Source organism: Argiope bruennichi, chromosome 4 (assembly GCF_947563725.1).
Source record: "Argiope bruennichi chromosome 4, qqArgBrue1.1, whole genome shotgun sequence".
In the NCBI taxonomy this organism is placed as follows: domain Eukaryota; kingdom Metazoa; phylum Arthropoda; class Arachnida; order Araneae; family Araneidae; genus Argiope; species Argiope bruennichi.
The window spans coordinates 30,321,418-30,338,417 of NC_079154.1; the positions used below are offsets into that span (position 1 = coordinate 30,321,418).

The 17,000-nt window shown below is 29.3% G+C and overlaps 1 protein-coding gene across 2 annotated transcripts in view; it reads right to left on the bottom strand.

Moving 5' to 3' along the window:
* Positions 1 to 17,000, bottom strand: part of LOC129966157 (S-antigen protein-like) — a 126,439-nt gene that overhangs the window by 17,734 nt on the left and 91,705 nt on the right. For both annotated transcript variants that reach the window (XM_056080551.1, XM_056080552.1), the window contains one exon: positions 16,138 to 16,273. In XM_056080551.1, coding sequence (XP_055936526.1) covers positions 16,138 to 16,237 — 100 coding nt within the window. In that variant the 5' untranslated portion in view covers positions 16,238 to 16,273. Of the gene's footprint in view, positions 1 to 16,137; positions 16,274 to 17,000 lie in introns of those variants that run through there.

Here is a 17,000-nt window from a genome sequence, read left to right on the forward strand (position 1 = left end):
TTTTTTATTTTGGAATCCTAAAGGTTTGCAGTCTTTTTTTCTAAAATTGAATCAACTATAATCGATCGCACAAGATACTCCTAATAATTCGTTAATTATTCGTGCGGATTTAGAATAATTTTTCTTTCTCCTGTATTGCTTTTAGAACACAATAACATTGAAACCTGTATTCAAAAGGAATTATTTTGCAATTGATACCTTATTGCATAAACGTGTAAATTTATTTTAACACGTTGACTGCCATGTCACTCACATTTGCATAATAGCAAAAGTTCAAGTCTATGTAGAATTTGCTGAGACTAAAAGAAGCTGATGTTTAATTTATATCTCTTTGTTTTAACACGTTGCTCAGTACGTGAGTCACCTGTGATTCATACATACTGTCTTATCAGATATTTTCTTCTCTACTACAATACTCAGTACGTGAATCACCTGTGATTCATACAAACTATCTAATCAGATATTTTCTTCTCTACTACAATACTCAGTACGTGAATCACCTGTGATTCATACATACTATCTAATCAGATATATTCTTCTCTACTAGAATTAAAAGAAAACAAATAAGTAAGCATCTTATTAGACAGTGTCAGAGTCACAGGCATCAATCATGGCAGCGAACGCGTTCAGCATAACACAAGTGACACTTACTATAAAAAATTCCAGAGATCATTCTTTCAATACTTAACATGAAAGCTGCAGCTAAATAATTCATTCAAATCAGACATATGTTGCAAGAACAATAAATATAATACTTATAGCAAAAGGCAACTAATGTCTTTAGTTTATGAGTCACAAAATCGAGTTATTGCTCTCAAGACAGTAGATGATCAGACTTTTCAACATTCCAGAAGACGAAATATTATCCATAAAATATGTTCGAGTAATAAAGTTTTAAATTCTGTAGCTATATTGACGCTTTTCCTAGGGGTAATGCGGAATTCTTCCTCTCCTTTTCCTGAAAAGGGAGGAAATACTCAGAGGGAACAAAATTTACTCTCTGATTTTACTCTTCGGTAACGTCCAAAGATTTCCAAATCTTCGAATTCAATAAAGATTCTCTTAAGCAAATGATTGATGTGTGCTTTGATGTATTCCAAATTTAAGTTTTCGTCTTTGGTTGACGGTTGCGTAGAGTACAAAACGTGGTCGTAGATTCATGTGGATTGCTATCTTGTATTTGGTGGTGGGTTCAATATGTAAATTATAAATTTCTAAAGATTTATAAGACATTTCTTTAAGATTTATTTAATTTTTTTAAACATTGTTATCAAACTTTTAAGAAATCTTAATTTAAATTGTCTTTTACCGTTTTTTATACTAAGTGGAAAAATGTATTCGGAGTATTCAGTCCGTCAAAAAAGTATTCAAACCATATTCGTTACTCAGGAACCAATTATCACACATTAAAATTGAAATTTTTTTATCTTCTTAGAGAAATACACTCTATTTCTGAATGAATTTTTTTGTTAATATGAACTTTTTAAAATTTTCCTTCCATAAATGCACATGAATATATAGTTTTCGTTTCAAATTTAACAAATATTTGGACTAATTATTTATGTGTACTTCTTTTCAACAACAGTTATAAGATTTATTTTTTTAATGCTTGAATCAATCAACTAAGTATAAAAAATGAAGTAATATGTTTTCTTATATGTCATATAGATTCCTATAGAAATACTACCTATAGGAATCTTCATTAACTGGCATTAACTGGCTTGGAACATGTTGTTGGAAATGTAAAAATCTCGGTCGAGTTCGTAAATGTTAGACCTAGCTCAAAGGGGTTGAAAATGGTAAGGGGATTGAAATTTTCATTTCGCTATAACTTTCTTAATATTGAAGACATAAAATGAATCTAATTAACCAAATTAGCGTTTCGTTAAAACGAGCAACCTCCTAATTTGAAGTGTTTCGTTAACAGAAATATGTTAGAGGTTTGGGACTGAAAAGTGATTTTCAAGCCTTAATATTGACTATGTTTAACATCAACGTTTTATTTTTCTAGATAGTAACTTAGATATAAAGGTATCTACCTTTACCTTTCATCTAGTTAAGTGGAATTTCTTTTGGATGTTTTGCGTAAAATTATATAAAGTTCCATATTCGAGAGATTCTGAATGTAAGGAATCGTTTAAAGGAAGAAACACTGAAGGACTTTTGAATGACTTGAAACTCATATGCAAATGAATACGGCCTCTTTACTCAAATATGATTTGTATTTATTTAAACAGAATACTTTAGTTAAATAAATTATCTATTTTGCCTGATTTTAATTTTAGTAGATTGAAAGTAATAAGAAGTGCAATTCAAAAGTAGAAAGCAATGCAATCGTAAAAAAATTCAGCCTCTATTCGATTTATTTACCTTCACGTTCTAGAATTCCTTGAATCTAAAAATATAATATCTTTGAAATTGCATCTAAGTATCTAGGAATACAATAACTAACTAGGTCTCCCCGAAAATTCCTCGCATATTCTCAAATAAAATTCTTATCTCCCCCTCTTCCCCCATAAAACTGTGAATGTTTTTGTAAGACCACGAATACCTTTCATGGCATTATCAAAGGATAGTTACGAATATTGATCTTTGGAGTAAATCTAATATTTTTTGTGAATGTATTGCGAGAATATGCCTTTTAGACGTTTTTCCGCCAGTCCAATGACACACTAAAATTTAACATTAAACTATAATCGTAGTCACAAAATCGCGTTCTGAATTTTCATTGATTTAAGTCACTACGTTTATGAGTTATCATGTTTATATGCATGCGAAAGTACAGACCAAAGGATTGCGATCTATGTGACATATTTAGTTCTAAATTTGATAAGAATCTATATTTTAGATGCAGAACTTTTCTACTAAATTTTATTTATCTAACTCTTTGTGTTCTGTGTTTATCGAATTCACTTGTACAGTCACTTCAAACAGTTGGACATGCAGACTTCCTGTGAATGAATATTGTTTTAAACTTGATAGAAATCTACACTTTTGATCATCATTCCACATAACAAATTTGAATCGTCTGCCTCAAAACTTTTCTGTACTATCGTAAGAAGCTTCCAAGATGTCTTCTGAAGAACATCCTCCAAATCGGGATGATGACAAGATGGCAAAAGGGATGGTAAGAAGGCGAAACAGGCCAGTCCACCAAAAATTTCTCTCTACACGGCCAACTGGAGTAGAGTGAATGCCCTTTTCTTCACTGGACATGGCCCATTCCCGACATATCTACACAGATTCCATCTGACCAACTCTGCTGACCTTGCTGTAGCTGTGGGAAGATAGGATCCTCAATTCACTATGCCATCGAATGCTTATTGCCTCTCTCATGGCACATGAGAAAGCCAGAAAGAAGTCTCGAGGAAGAATGGTACAGGAGAGTTGCATTGAATACCCGCGCCAAGATCCACTCCATAGTAAATCATATTCATGAATACGAAGACCTCTTTAAGACTACACAATAACTGAGACCAAAATGCCACTTGTCAAAATCGACTAAATTATTCATTCAAAAGTGCTCAAAAGTCCCTCAAAAGTGCAGTTCAAGCGAAGGAAATCAAAACGCAGGACCCAGACGGACGCAACAATGTTTTTTTATATGCTTAAACATGTTATACAGATGTTCACAATGTAATTTATCATTTTTTTTTCCTTTTCAGTTAGTAATCTCATTTTCCTGTAAGTTCAACCCATAGTCACCATTTGTTCAAGTATCTTGTCCCCTCCATCCAGTTATTACTTCACCAAAAATTGAATACAGTCGTGTAAGATTTGACACCGATGGGATTCTCTCAGGAGATCCCTGAATGGTTTGTCGTCTCTTTCTTTCTTTTAATATTTTTTTTTCTTCCTTCCATCTTATGCTCATCCAGCTGGTTAGATAACTTAGTGTTATAGGCACCGGGGCACATGATGGCATTATGTTATGTATTATAGTAATCATAGAGAGATGATGCCGAAATGTGGTTGCCTGATTCAAAAAGGTCTGAAATGTGGAGATTTTTCAAAATTTCGAGTTCGAATTACGAACGATTACAATACTTTCACTACACTTCGTATATGACAAAGGTAAAAAAAGCCTGGGAGAATGAAATTTAATGAGTAAACTTTGGTATAGTTGACTTTGATTACTTTCTTATGGTTAACAATCTCGTTCACTTAACGGTAATCTTAACGATGAATTCTTTAAAACGAAAATTTTTGTCAAATGGAATAATTATCAGGTGTCCTGACCGAAATACTTAAAAGAACGTTAATGCAAGGACAACAGTATTTCGCCTTTCCCATTCCAGAACTATTCAGGATTAGTTTGGTGGAAGGATTGGATGTTATAGGGATTCACTCATAAATAAAATCAATTTCAGTAAAAATATTTTTCTGAGAACTTTGTATAAAAATGAAATAGAGTTGACTTGTTTATTCCCATCAGAGGAATCATGTCACCACAACTTTATCCAACATGATTTCTTCAATTGCAGGAAGCCAAGGAAAATTATGTTTATTAACTCTAGTATCACTGTATATTCTATACTATTATACGATATTAAACAATATACTAAATATCATATAATATTGATGGATATTTAATAATTTCGTATGATGTTTTGCAATATTTCGCAACGTTCTATGCTACCTGGGATGTGAGCAGTTTGCGCAAGACATTGCAATTTGAGTACAGCAATATACAAAGCTCAGTTGAAAAATAGAATACTCAAAAACTTATTTTTTAGGGTACTAGGCTGTCGTGAAAAGAAGTCCATATATACAATATATGGAACAATTGTAAAGATATTAAAGCACAGCTATAAATCTATCATAATGTCATATTTAAAATTATTTTGTTGAAGAACGTATTAATAAAAGATGTAATTGAAATTAAAAATTAACAATATCTCTAGCGAATCAGTTAATTGCTAAAGATGGACAGAATTTATACAAAAATGCATAAATTTTTGCTTACTATTCTATAAATTATTTAAACATGCGTTTAAAATTAAAGTTAAATAAGGGTTCAAAATCCCCTGTTTGAATTTACACTATATTCATAAGGAATTAGGTCGTTTGAAGGCCATTGTATTTAGAATTTATGAGCGATTGCACCAGCTAGTTTCCAGTTTATTTCAAATATGATCAAAATTCTGAGCCGTGGATATTTCACAAATCTATCATTAACAATGCGCTCGCATTGCATAGCAGAAGTGCTTAATGCGCCTTAAAACTGAATAAACTCAATGCATTTCCACAGATATACCAGCATTCGCAAGCGCATAACAATGCTATTTAATCAATAAAGGACATGGATTCAAATTATTTAATGTTTTCGGTGTCAATAGCTCTACAGAATTCTGTACCCCTGATAACTATTTATTCAGCCAGAAATCATGAGATATTCTTAGACTATTGAGAAGTTTATCTAAACATTTTGCAATATTTTCTTTCATCAAAAACTCGCTATTTTTAAGACAAATGTAAAAGGTTTGATAGTAAACAGTTTTTAAATTTAACGATTTTAAGTGATTTATCATATGCTTGGACAGAAATGCTTGTTATAAAAAACGTTAAGACGATTCAAAATGAAATAAACAAATAAAAGTAGGTATATTTTTGTACTTTTTGTGAAATCGGAGATTTTGAACCCTTATTTAACTTTAATTGTAAACATACGTTTCAATAATTTATAGAATAGTAAACAAAAATTAATATATTTTTATATAAATTCAGTCCACCTTTAGCGACTAATAGATTCGTTGTAGATAGATAGCGACTAATATATCAGTTGTTCGTCCATGATATTACTAGCATTAATTAATTAATGTCCGCTAACTTTGACAAATTATATCGTATCACAAATGAAAGTGTGATTTGAAATTCTACTTGTGCAATAAATGTAACGCCTTCTTATTAATTAGCTATTTTATCGAAGTGAAAAAATTAATTGGCGAAACTGTCCCTGTTTTTGAGCCTGGGGAATATGTCAAAATTTTTATTTTGGGATATATCTAGAAAATTCAGAAATGAGAAAGTAAGTGATTACTGATGGTTTATTTCAGACTTATGAGCTTTAATATGAAATAAAAATTGGAGACAGTGTTTGGGACTGGGATACTCTATAAATTTAGACTATACCTGACTAAGAGTATCCCAGTCCCAAACTATAGACTATACCTGACTAAGAGTATCCCAGTCCCAAACTATAGACTATACCTGACTAAGAGTACCCCAGTCCCAAACTATAGACTATACCTGACTAAGAGTATCCCAGTCCCACACTACAGACTATACCTGACTAAGAGTATCCCAGTCCCAAACTATAAACTATACCTAACTAAGAGTATCCCAGTCCCAAACTATAGACTATACCTGACAAAGAGTATCCCAGGCCCAAACTATAGACTATACCTGACTAAGAGTATCCCAGTCCCACACTACAGACTATACCTGACTAAGAGTATCCCAGGCCCAAACTATAGACTATACCTGACTAAGAGTATCCCAGTCCCACACTACAGACTATACCTGACTAAGAGTATCCCAGGCCCAAACTATAGACTATACCTGACTAAGAGTATCCCAGTCCCACACTACAGACTATACCTGACTAAGAGTATCCCAGTCCCAAACTATAGACTATACCTGACTATAAGTCTTAGTGAAATACTAAGACTATGCATACCAAAAACTATACAATGAAATAGTGGTTTTTATATTTCTCTCGAAAGTGAGAGTGGTGAAGAGCAGGCAACCATTGACGACTTGTCGAGGTGTCATAAAGTTTCATTTGAAATAAAAATTGATAAAATCGGACTAATATTTCAAGCAGGGATCTAGTTCTTTTGGGTTTTCCTCATTATTTTAAATACTCAGAGATAGTGCTGCAATAATCAAATAATTAGATCTTGAGATTTAAACATACCCAAGGCTTTTAGACTTACTTGTATTCAGAATCTTTAAATATTGGCTTTTTGTCGTCGTGTCTGCCTGTGAACAGAATAGCTTACAAATGGCAAGAGCTAAATGAATCAAGATATGTGGTTTCTAAACCAAAAATGTTAACATCTATGAGACATTTCACAAACTCCATCACTTTCAATCATTCTGTCGGTATGAATGTGAAGACTGCAATGAACAAAACAAGAATGATGAATGAATTTGAAATATTTCCTCATTGCCAGAATCGTAAATCTATATCCAAATTGAGGAGAAATCCATCGAAAACAGTATGTCTACTCGTATGTATGTGAAAGTAATAACTAAAAAAAAACTTCTAACAACAAATTAGAAAGATAATATTAGTGTGAATCTTTGAAACAAAATAACAGATTAGCATAAATAAATATAGTGCCTAGAATTAATATCAGCAGGCAAACAGCTAATTAGTAATGAAAAAGCGTAGCGCTCAAAGACAACCCGCAGGAAAGAGACTTCACCACTGGCTATTCCCACCTCTCGATCGTGTGCTGTCTCTACTGATTCAATACTCGAGTTATAGCCTTGTCTCTCGTTTTTTTTTTTTTTTTTATACTTTCCGAATATTGCAGAAAATTATCATAACTAATGCTCTAAATCGATATATCGTTCAAAATTCCTGCTGCTTCTGGAGCTCTTGGTTTTAACTCAAAAATTATTAAATGATTGCCATGTTTGCCGGAGAGCTCGGAAGTCATTGATGTGATGTGATGAATTGTGAATTTATACACATCTATAATGAATTTCTGAAATAGAAATCTGCCAGTTTCTTGCATAATTTTTTCGCGTTTGTGCTATGTATTTGATTTCTATTTTCTGCATATTTCGTAGTCTTTTACGTACTTTTCATCAACAACCGGAAAAGGTCTTCTAGAAATTTTTTGGGGAACTCTCAAATAATGAACTGGCATAATGTTAATCACATGCCATTGGTGAAAACTTATTACAAAATTACCTATTGGCATGAAATCTTCGGAAATTTATTGTTGGATTGCGGTTAAAGTAGAACCAATGCAACACAGAATGTTAACTAATGTTTTTACTGTTTAATGTTAACACTAATGTTTTTAACACCTTTTCTCTGACTATTTGAAACGAAAATTTGTGAAGCTTTATAATTTATGGAACAAAGCTTCATAACCTGCTCAACCAATCAACGGCTATTACTTCCTTGAAGTGTTCGTTGATTAGTGGATTTTTCTCGAGACAGCCATTGAAATCGACTGAAAGAGCAATTTTCAAAGTGTTGTGAATGTTTGAAAATCATTAAGTCGGATAATTATGGGCACAAATGAGAAATACTTTTTCTTAATTAAAATTTTTAATGCATCAAAAATATTTTGGAGATCGGGGAACACGTATAAATTTGCTCATCATATCTTAGCACTGTATTTTATTGACTCATATTATATAAAATATAATTATAAACATCAATTGTAACATTCTACTAATGGGGAGCATATGCATTTTTTTAGAATTTAGCACCTTACACTTAATTAAATAAATAATTAAATAAAATATGCATTATTGCTTGTTTTAGCTCGTAATTACCAACTTATTTCTCCTTTCTTTAGCATCTTACAGAAATAGAACAAATTAATTAGATTTTACTTTTTACTAAGAACGAACAGGCCAAAATAGGAAACGTAAGTCGGACGAAAAAGCACTAAAATTCTGGATTGCTTTTCAGAAATGAGTTCTTTTAATTGCTTCTGGTAATCAATATAATTGCTGATAAAGCCTTCTTAATTCAATATTCGCGTGATAACTGAGGAAATCAACTTTTCTTCCCGATTTAATCATTGTTCGTAGGATTAAAAGATGGACCATTTCATATGTATTGCAAAAAATTTAATAATTGAACCAATTTCCGTAAAAAAAGACATCAGTACTGATTGAGTTGTAATTTTAGTCACATTTCCACTTGCATTTTGATTATAAGTTTTAATAAAAAAAAGCAATTCAATTTTCATATTCAGTATCTAGAACTCTTTTTTTTTTTTTTTTTTTTTTTTTTTAATATTGGTTCCTAAAATTAGATTTGTCTTTAATTACATGAGGCGAAATTTTTTTTTATTATGAAGAGAAAGATTATCAGATGTTTTTGATTTAGAAATGTGAACATTTCTGTATCGATATTTCATAACAGTAACATTTATGATCTGACTTACAATCTATAAATTGGGACATTCAGGATACAAAAATCCTCTGCTACGAAAACTGAAGAGGCTGAATTCTAAATCTCTCATATAAATGCTTCTTACATAAAAGGTATTATCTAAGAAATAATTTTTCAAAATTTTAAATATATATTTAGTTGAAAACCTACAGAAATTTTTACTCTTCTGGTAATAATATCTTAACATTAAAAGTAATGGAGTACTTCAAAATCTATTAACTGCAACTCTAATTTCTTACGATTAATGGCTTTTGTCACCAAACTCTTAACGACCCGAGCATATTATTGAACAAAATATTTCAATATTCTTATTCTAAAAATAAATTTTTCAGTGATAATAATTTTATTTTTATATATTTTTGTGTAATTTTAATAAGTTACTCAAAGTATCTTAAATTTGTTTCATGGCAACATTCTCATTATTTTTACGTTTATGTACGTATTACGTTTCATTGTACGTTATGTACGTATTACGTACTCATTACGTTTATGTACATGTATTTTAAGATGATATTAAATATTTTTTATCACTTTTATATAATTAAGACTGAATTTTAAAAATTAAATAATGTTAGATTAGGCAAGCCTAGAATATTATCGCTATACCATGGTTCATATCTCTTTTACATTTTTTTCCTATAAATGTCGCATTTTACAATGAATTTATTTGTAGAACTCGGTGAATCTCTTTCTCTTTGAATTCAATTGAAGGAGATAAAATTATTACAGTATGTTATTGTTTGTGGTACATCTTAAATGAATTATTTTACCCTATTTAAGATAATGCACCAATGGAAAGAAAAATAACAACTCTGTCTACCATTGTCAGACATTTGTGAATGTTCCTTCTTAACGTGTTCAGGAACCCAGCATCTCACCGAAGGAACATGAAGCAAAGTATGTAACTAATGATAAATTGATGGAGTTGGCAGATTAACTAATTTTGTCACGTAAAAAAATGAGTCCATTGCGAAACATATCATGCACATTCTTAAAGATATTACTTTATTAGCACAAAGGTGCAGCATGATTTTTAGAATGTCATTTATTTTCTGAATACTGTACGGCATCATGAAGATATTGCATAACATCTTAGAACTCTAATGTAACTTATACGAAGGTATATATACCCGACCATTCTGGTTGAAGAGAATATACATCGAACTTTAAAACCAATCAACTAATTTGCAAGGATTGCACAGATTCCAAAGAGATTTTCAATCAAATGAAACACATAATTCCAGGATTCTTCAAGACAGACTGATGTCAGCTCAAAGTAAAATATTTTTAAACGGGGCTATTTACTCCTATGCAGAGTCGAAGTTGAGTTTGACTTTTATCTTGGGTCTTTAACATTCGCTTTGAGATCCAAGAAACATCATATTCTCGTTTGGTCCTAGACCTTAATCTGTGGCATGACAAGATTTGATTAACTAAGAGAGATCTGTACAGCAACAAAGGCTAACCAATTTCTAAAATTCTTTGGCAGGTATAAGGCTGCCACAAGACACTCTCCTATCTTGTCAAATTTTGACATCCAAATCGTCAAAGTTTTTAACATACATTTTGAACTTTAACTAAGTAACCTCAATAACTTCATAAAACTTGATTCCTTTGTAAAATATTGCAATCGTTATAATATTATGTGATATATTTAATTATAGCACTATTACAGAAAACATACATTATGGAATATTTCCCAATACGCCTGAATAAGTTTTTATTTTGTATTCATGCAAATAATAGTTTTTATAGTACAGAAAAAGGTTTTTATAAAGCAACACAATGTTCGTAAAATCAATTAGAAACTATTTTATAATTAGAGAAAACAGTGAAAAGTAATTACTTTAACTGACATTACCAATATTTCAAAATTTGAAGCTGTGCAATATTATTTAGTTAAATCGTATACAATTAATTTGCGTTGTTCCTTCAAATACAAAAATTAAATCTCAATTAATATAACTTAAAATATTTTATGTCTAAATCAATCTATCTGTATCTAAAGTCAATTATTTTATATTTGTGAAAACACTAAAAAATAATTTATTGGATTGACATTACCAATATTTTAAAATTTGGTGCTGTACAAGATTATTTTATTAGATCGTAACCATTCATTTGCGTCATTTTTTCAAATGCAAAAACTAACTCTCAGTTAATTTAACTTAAAATATTCAATGTTAATTATAGAATTTGAAAATATGCATCCATTCATCTGATATTAAACAGAAAATAAATGTATTTTAGTTTAATTGAAAATTTTCTTTTTATTTAATGCATTTTAGAATGAATTATTTATACATTTTAAATCTAACGAATAAATTTTTCAGCTCTAAAGTGAAACACTTGTTATACAAATATGCACTCATATGTAAGCGATACTAAAAAATGCTTAAGAAGGAAATGTATAAAAGTAATTTTTAGCAAAAGAAATTAAAACAGGAATATTTATCGCGATTGAATTTAAATCACTTTCAGAATATTCTCCAAATCATCAAATAAAATACAAAATTAATTTTATAATACACTGTCAAACTGTATCCAGAAACTATGTAACATAAAATAATTCAGGAATTTAGTGGATTAATGGACAATCTGTGTACACTAAAGTAAAAAGTAATTTCTTAAGGGAACAGATTCTACTTTTAAAATTTTTATGCTTTTCCTTTACAACGACAATATTTGATTTTGAATTAAACTAGATTTACATTTAAATTCTTTTTGCTGCTTCACAGTAAATAGATTGATTTACTTAAAGTATAACATAAAAAAAAGAACGAAACTAATCTCCATTAATGAAAACCAAAATTTAATTCGATGAATGAATGAAGAATACTTACAGCGCCCTCTATCGTCTATCGAACTTATTTTATTTTTACTTCTTTCAAAGCTTTCTTGTTAATGCAATCAGTGAAATTTAGAAAGTGGGATTTTAAATTCAGTATCTAATTTTTTATTCTTGTGCAATTAATCCAGATTCTATTGTAATTGTTGTAAAGAATTGCACACGAATCATATAAAAAATATCAATAAATAAAACAAGATTTAAGTTTTACTTTTAATTTCATTATTTCCGTTGTTAGATTAAAATTGTTTGCAAGGAATTAACTCACATTTTTCCGAAATAAGTAAAAGTTAGCTGTTTTAATAAAACGTATATAGCTTATAAAGGCTTCCAGATAAGTAAGAAAATATAATAAAGACGCTTTTCTACAAAAAAAAGATAATACTCAGTTAAATTAGATTATTTCAGTAACAGGAATATAAAACGTTTGGCAATAAAAAACGATATTACAAGCCGCAGTGATTATACATTACATTCACATTAAGTAATAATTTCTTCACCAATAAATGCACTTATTATGTATTAATTTATATTAATCAAGAATTTCTTCATCAAAATTATATCAGAGTAAAAATTTTTTATATAATATAATAAGAATGAAGGCTTCCTCAATTTGCATTAGCTTACAAAAGCATTTTTAATTTTTTGAGCTGAAAGATTAAAAAAGATATGTAATTTTACTTACTATGAAGAGATAATTTTACGAATTATCTGCCGTCTTTTGAAATGAGTTGAATGATTTATTAATTACTAAATGTAATATAACTAACTATTTATACTATAACTATATTAAACTAATAAAACGAAAAAATATATTTCATTAAGAAGAATGATTTTGTTAAGTTATCTAAGCCTTACTATTGCTAAACTAATAATATAATAATAGATAAAAAGAATTTTTAATCCATTTAAAAAATAAAACTTTTATAATTTTTGTGTTGTTAATAAAAAATAATTTACATAAATTAAAAAAAAAGATCGTTTTACAATTACTGAAATTTCTACTGTAACTCTTTTTGATGCACTTAAAATATCATTAGAACTACTTTTGCCATTTTTTTTTCCAAAACAATGATGACATGCATTTACAAATTAATAAAACTGCTCATATTTTTTTATCAAGTTGTTAATAACTATAAATTATTTCATTTTATTCTTAAAGATTCAAATTTTAAAAAAAATCTTATATTTCATTAGTACTTACTATTATGATTACAGCAAGAATGGTCTAAAATGGCTAGACAGCCAAAAGGGTATAATCAGAACTGCTAAAGTAGTTTATTATTAATAAAATTAATTATTAAAATAATATTACTATAAAATAGTTTTGAAATTGCTGTTTATTTAAAAGAAAAATTTTATTTCCTTGCAAAATCCCAATCATTCTATTTATCCATATTTAACTTATTACGAAATATTCAGTCTTAGTAAAATCTCTTTAGAACAATATGACAGAAACTACTACAAAACGATGCCTTGAAAAGGAACGACATGGTATTAAAACTAATAATTTTGCTGGCGGTATGACCAAAAAGATGCCTTTTAATGAAATTTCATAATTGTTTTGGATATTAATTTAGTTATTATGTCAGATCAAATTAATTAATATGAAAATATTTCAAAGTTAATTCAAAAAATTTTCAAAATTTCGAAAATTCCAAATTTTTATTAACTGAACACGAGGTAATAATAATTGTAGCCCTTACATTGCAATGATCATTTTTAAAAAGCATATATAATAATTTTTCTTTACTAAATTCAAATCACAGAATAAATAACAATAAACTGTAATTTTCCTTTTCGATATATAAATATTATGATATTTAATATGTGTATTATGATATTTTACATCCGCGTAATACAGACGTATTAATTTTTAACTTTTATTTCTTTTTACTACTGTTTGAAAAAAAATGTTCAAACTTTAATACTGCATTTTGAAAAATCGTCTTGCAAGTATTTCTTCGTTTTCTTTCAGTTACTTTTTACAAGATTGTGAGCTGAATTTATAATTTAGTAATCTTTATACCAGGTGATTATAACAATGCTATCTCGATATATTTGAGACCGTAACTATAATACCATTTACAGAAACGGAATAAAATTTTGGTTCAAGATATTTTGAGGCATGCGCTCAAGAGTCATATGATAAACATCAGTTATTCTCTAACGGTTACTGTTACAGTGACAAAATTTCAAAATTTTCAAATGGCAACACCAACTTTTTTTTATTGGAATGTGTTCTCATTAACAAAACACAAAAAATGGCGCTGCATCGGTACCTATAGTACGATAATCACCAGAGCTAGACAGATTAAGAAGAAAAGGGAAAACAGCTATGGTGTGCCTAGCAGGGACGTGTATTTCAACAAATTCCTCTTGGCGTGATATGTGCTTCGGTGCTAGACACCATCTGCCACATGCAAAGTGCCATCGTGATTGAAGGATGTCAAGTGAAAGATTTGTGGAATACAATAAAATGTTTTGCTTTCAATTGCTTCTCTGCCTTTATTGGTCATTTACTCTTTTCTTCTTATCTTATTGGCCTGTATAGCTCTGGCGATTATCATGTTACAGGTACCGTTGCAGCGCTATTTTCAGATGGTGTCTAGCACCGAAGCACATACCACGCCAAGAGGAATCTGTTGAACTACACGTCTCTGCTAGGCACACCACAGCTGTTTTCACTTTTCTTCTTAATCTGTCTAGCTCTGGTGATTATCGTACTATAGGTACCGTTGGAGCGCTATTTTTTGTTTTTTGTTATGTAGAATACATTCCAATAAAAAAAGTTGGTGCCAGTTGAAAATTTTGAAATTTTGTCACTGTAACAGTAACCGTTAGAGAATAACTGATGTTTATCATATGACTCTTGAGCGCATGCCTCAGAATACCTTGAACCAAAATTTTATTCCGTTTCTGTAAATGATATTATAGTTACGGCCTCGCATGTCAAGAAAGTTTTCTTATAATCACCCGGCATATTCGATGTCATGTATCTTATTACATCTTTCTATAGGCGTTTAATCAGTTATCCAAAATAAAGAAGATATGAAGTTACTCATATAAACGCTAATCTAACGCTATTGCATTAAAAAAATGAATATATGCATTTTTCTGTAGTCCAAAAAAAAAGTGAAAATTAATGAATGGTAAATTCCGAGTAGGTAACATAATATCGAATATCTCGAAAGTTTAAAAAAAATTTTGCCACTGAAAGGAATAGAAACTAATCAGGACCAATTTAAAAATTCGTGCTAACAAATCTCTTCAGATATTTTATATTATTAAGAAATTTTTTAAATACTCTTAAATATCTTGATACATTTATATAAAAATAATATATATTCTTTTAACATTTTACACTCCTTTAAAATTATTAACATTGTCATACTAATTTTCAATATGCACTTTTAAAAATAGTAAAACTATAGCTTAGGACAAAGACAGCAAAAAAAAAAAAAAAAAGGGGGAATAATGCCATCAAATGTTTCTTTTTTTCTTAAACATTATTGTCTTCAGAGGCATGATTTTCTATTCATTACTATTTAATACACTTCATTTATTCTTCGCCAATATTTTCCATCTCATACACTTTCATAATAGCCCTTCATTTGTTTTTGTCTTTTCGTGTCATTTAAACAAGACATTGCAAAAAATTATTAAAAAGATGAACAACTTGAATCAATAATATGGATCGGGTAACCGCCATTTTTGAGCTTAAGTTTTAAAAATGTCGACATTCTTTTAAAGTGATAGATTTTTTATACAAAAGCCCCATAAATAGATTAGTGATGCGTGCAAACCCCAGATCAGTAGAAAAAAAAAATTTATGTGCTGAATCGTTTTTAAAGATGGCAACACTTCTAACAGATGTTGTTTGTTGCTACGAGCTGTCAAGCAAGCATAAGAAGTATCGTTTTCACAAATTTTTGTTGAGCTTAAGAAATATTTTTTTTTCTGTAACTCAAAAGATGAAATTATTGATTATGATATAAATGAAATAAGCTTTTAAATAGCAGACGATATTTTTGTCACTATTTTTCAGACTTTTGTAATAAATTTATCTGAATAACAATAACTACGAAATATCTTGAAATATTTGAAGAATGGGAGAGTTCATTTTAAAAAAATTTACCATTACTCGTGCAGACTGAGGGGTGCAGGGTAGCTAGGATGAACAAAAGCAGCATCGGTAGACAGGCTCCGACCCACAGAGTTTGCCGACTGAATGCCATCACTGAAATGATCTGCTTGTTAAGGAAATGGAAAATCTACAGGAAAAAAACAATAAAAAATGTAAAATTTTAGTTAGAATCTTTAATTTGAATTTATAATATATAGAAATAAATTTTACAAGGATATTTCATATAGAAAATAAAAATAAAAAAATTAAGCTTAGTTAACTTGATCGTATATATTACTATTTACTTTTTTTTTTCTCCATTTGTTTTCTTTTTCATACTTTCCTCTTCTTCTTAACAAATGAACTTACCTATTTGGCGTAGAGGGTAAGCCCCAAACTCATCAGAATTACATTATAATATAGAATTTATCTTTTACGAAATAATACAATAATTAAATTACAATATAATATAGAACTTCCTTTTACAAAAAGCAGTTTAAAAAAAGATCGTGTGTCATAGGACTACATCCAAATTTGCAATTTATTAGTAATTATATTATATTTTTATATTATTCAATTTATGAAATTCGCATATGCGAATTATATTTATATTTGAAAATATATTAAAAAATAATTATTTTTAATTTATTTATTTATTATTTTAGAAAATATGAAATTTATTTATTAAATAATAGAAATGAGATAACTTATTGAAATACAAAATTCAAGAAATAAATAACATGTAAAACTAAAAAAAATCATGTGAACATCTCCTAGCTTACTTAAAATATGTCTTTTTCAATTGAGATTCCGTATCCTGAATTCTCAAACTGCATTCATTTAAATCACTTTTATAAGCAAATATGTATATGGCA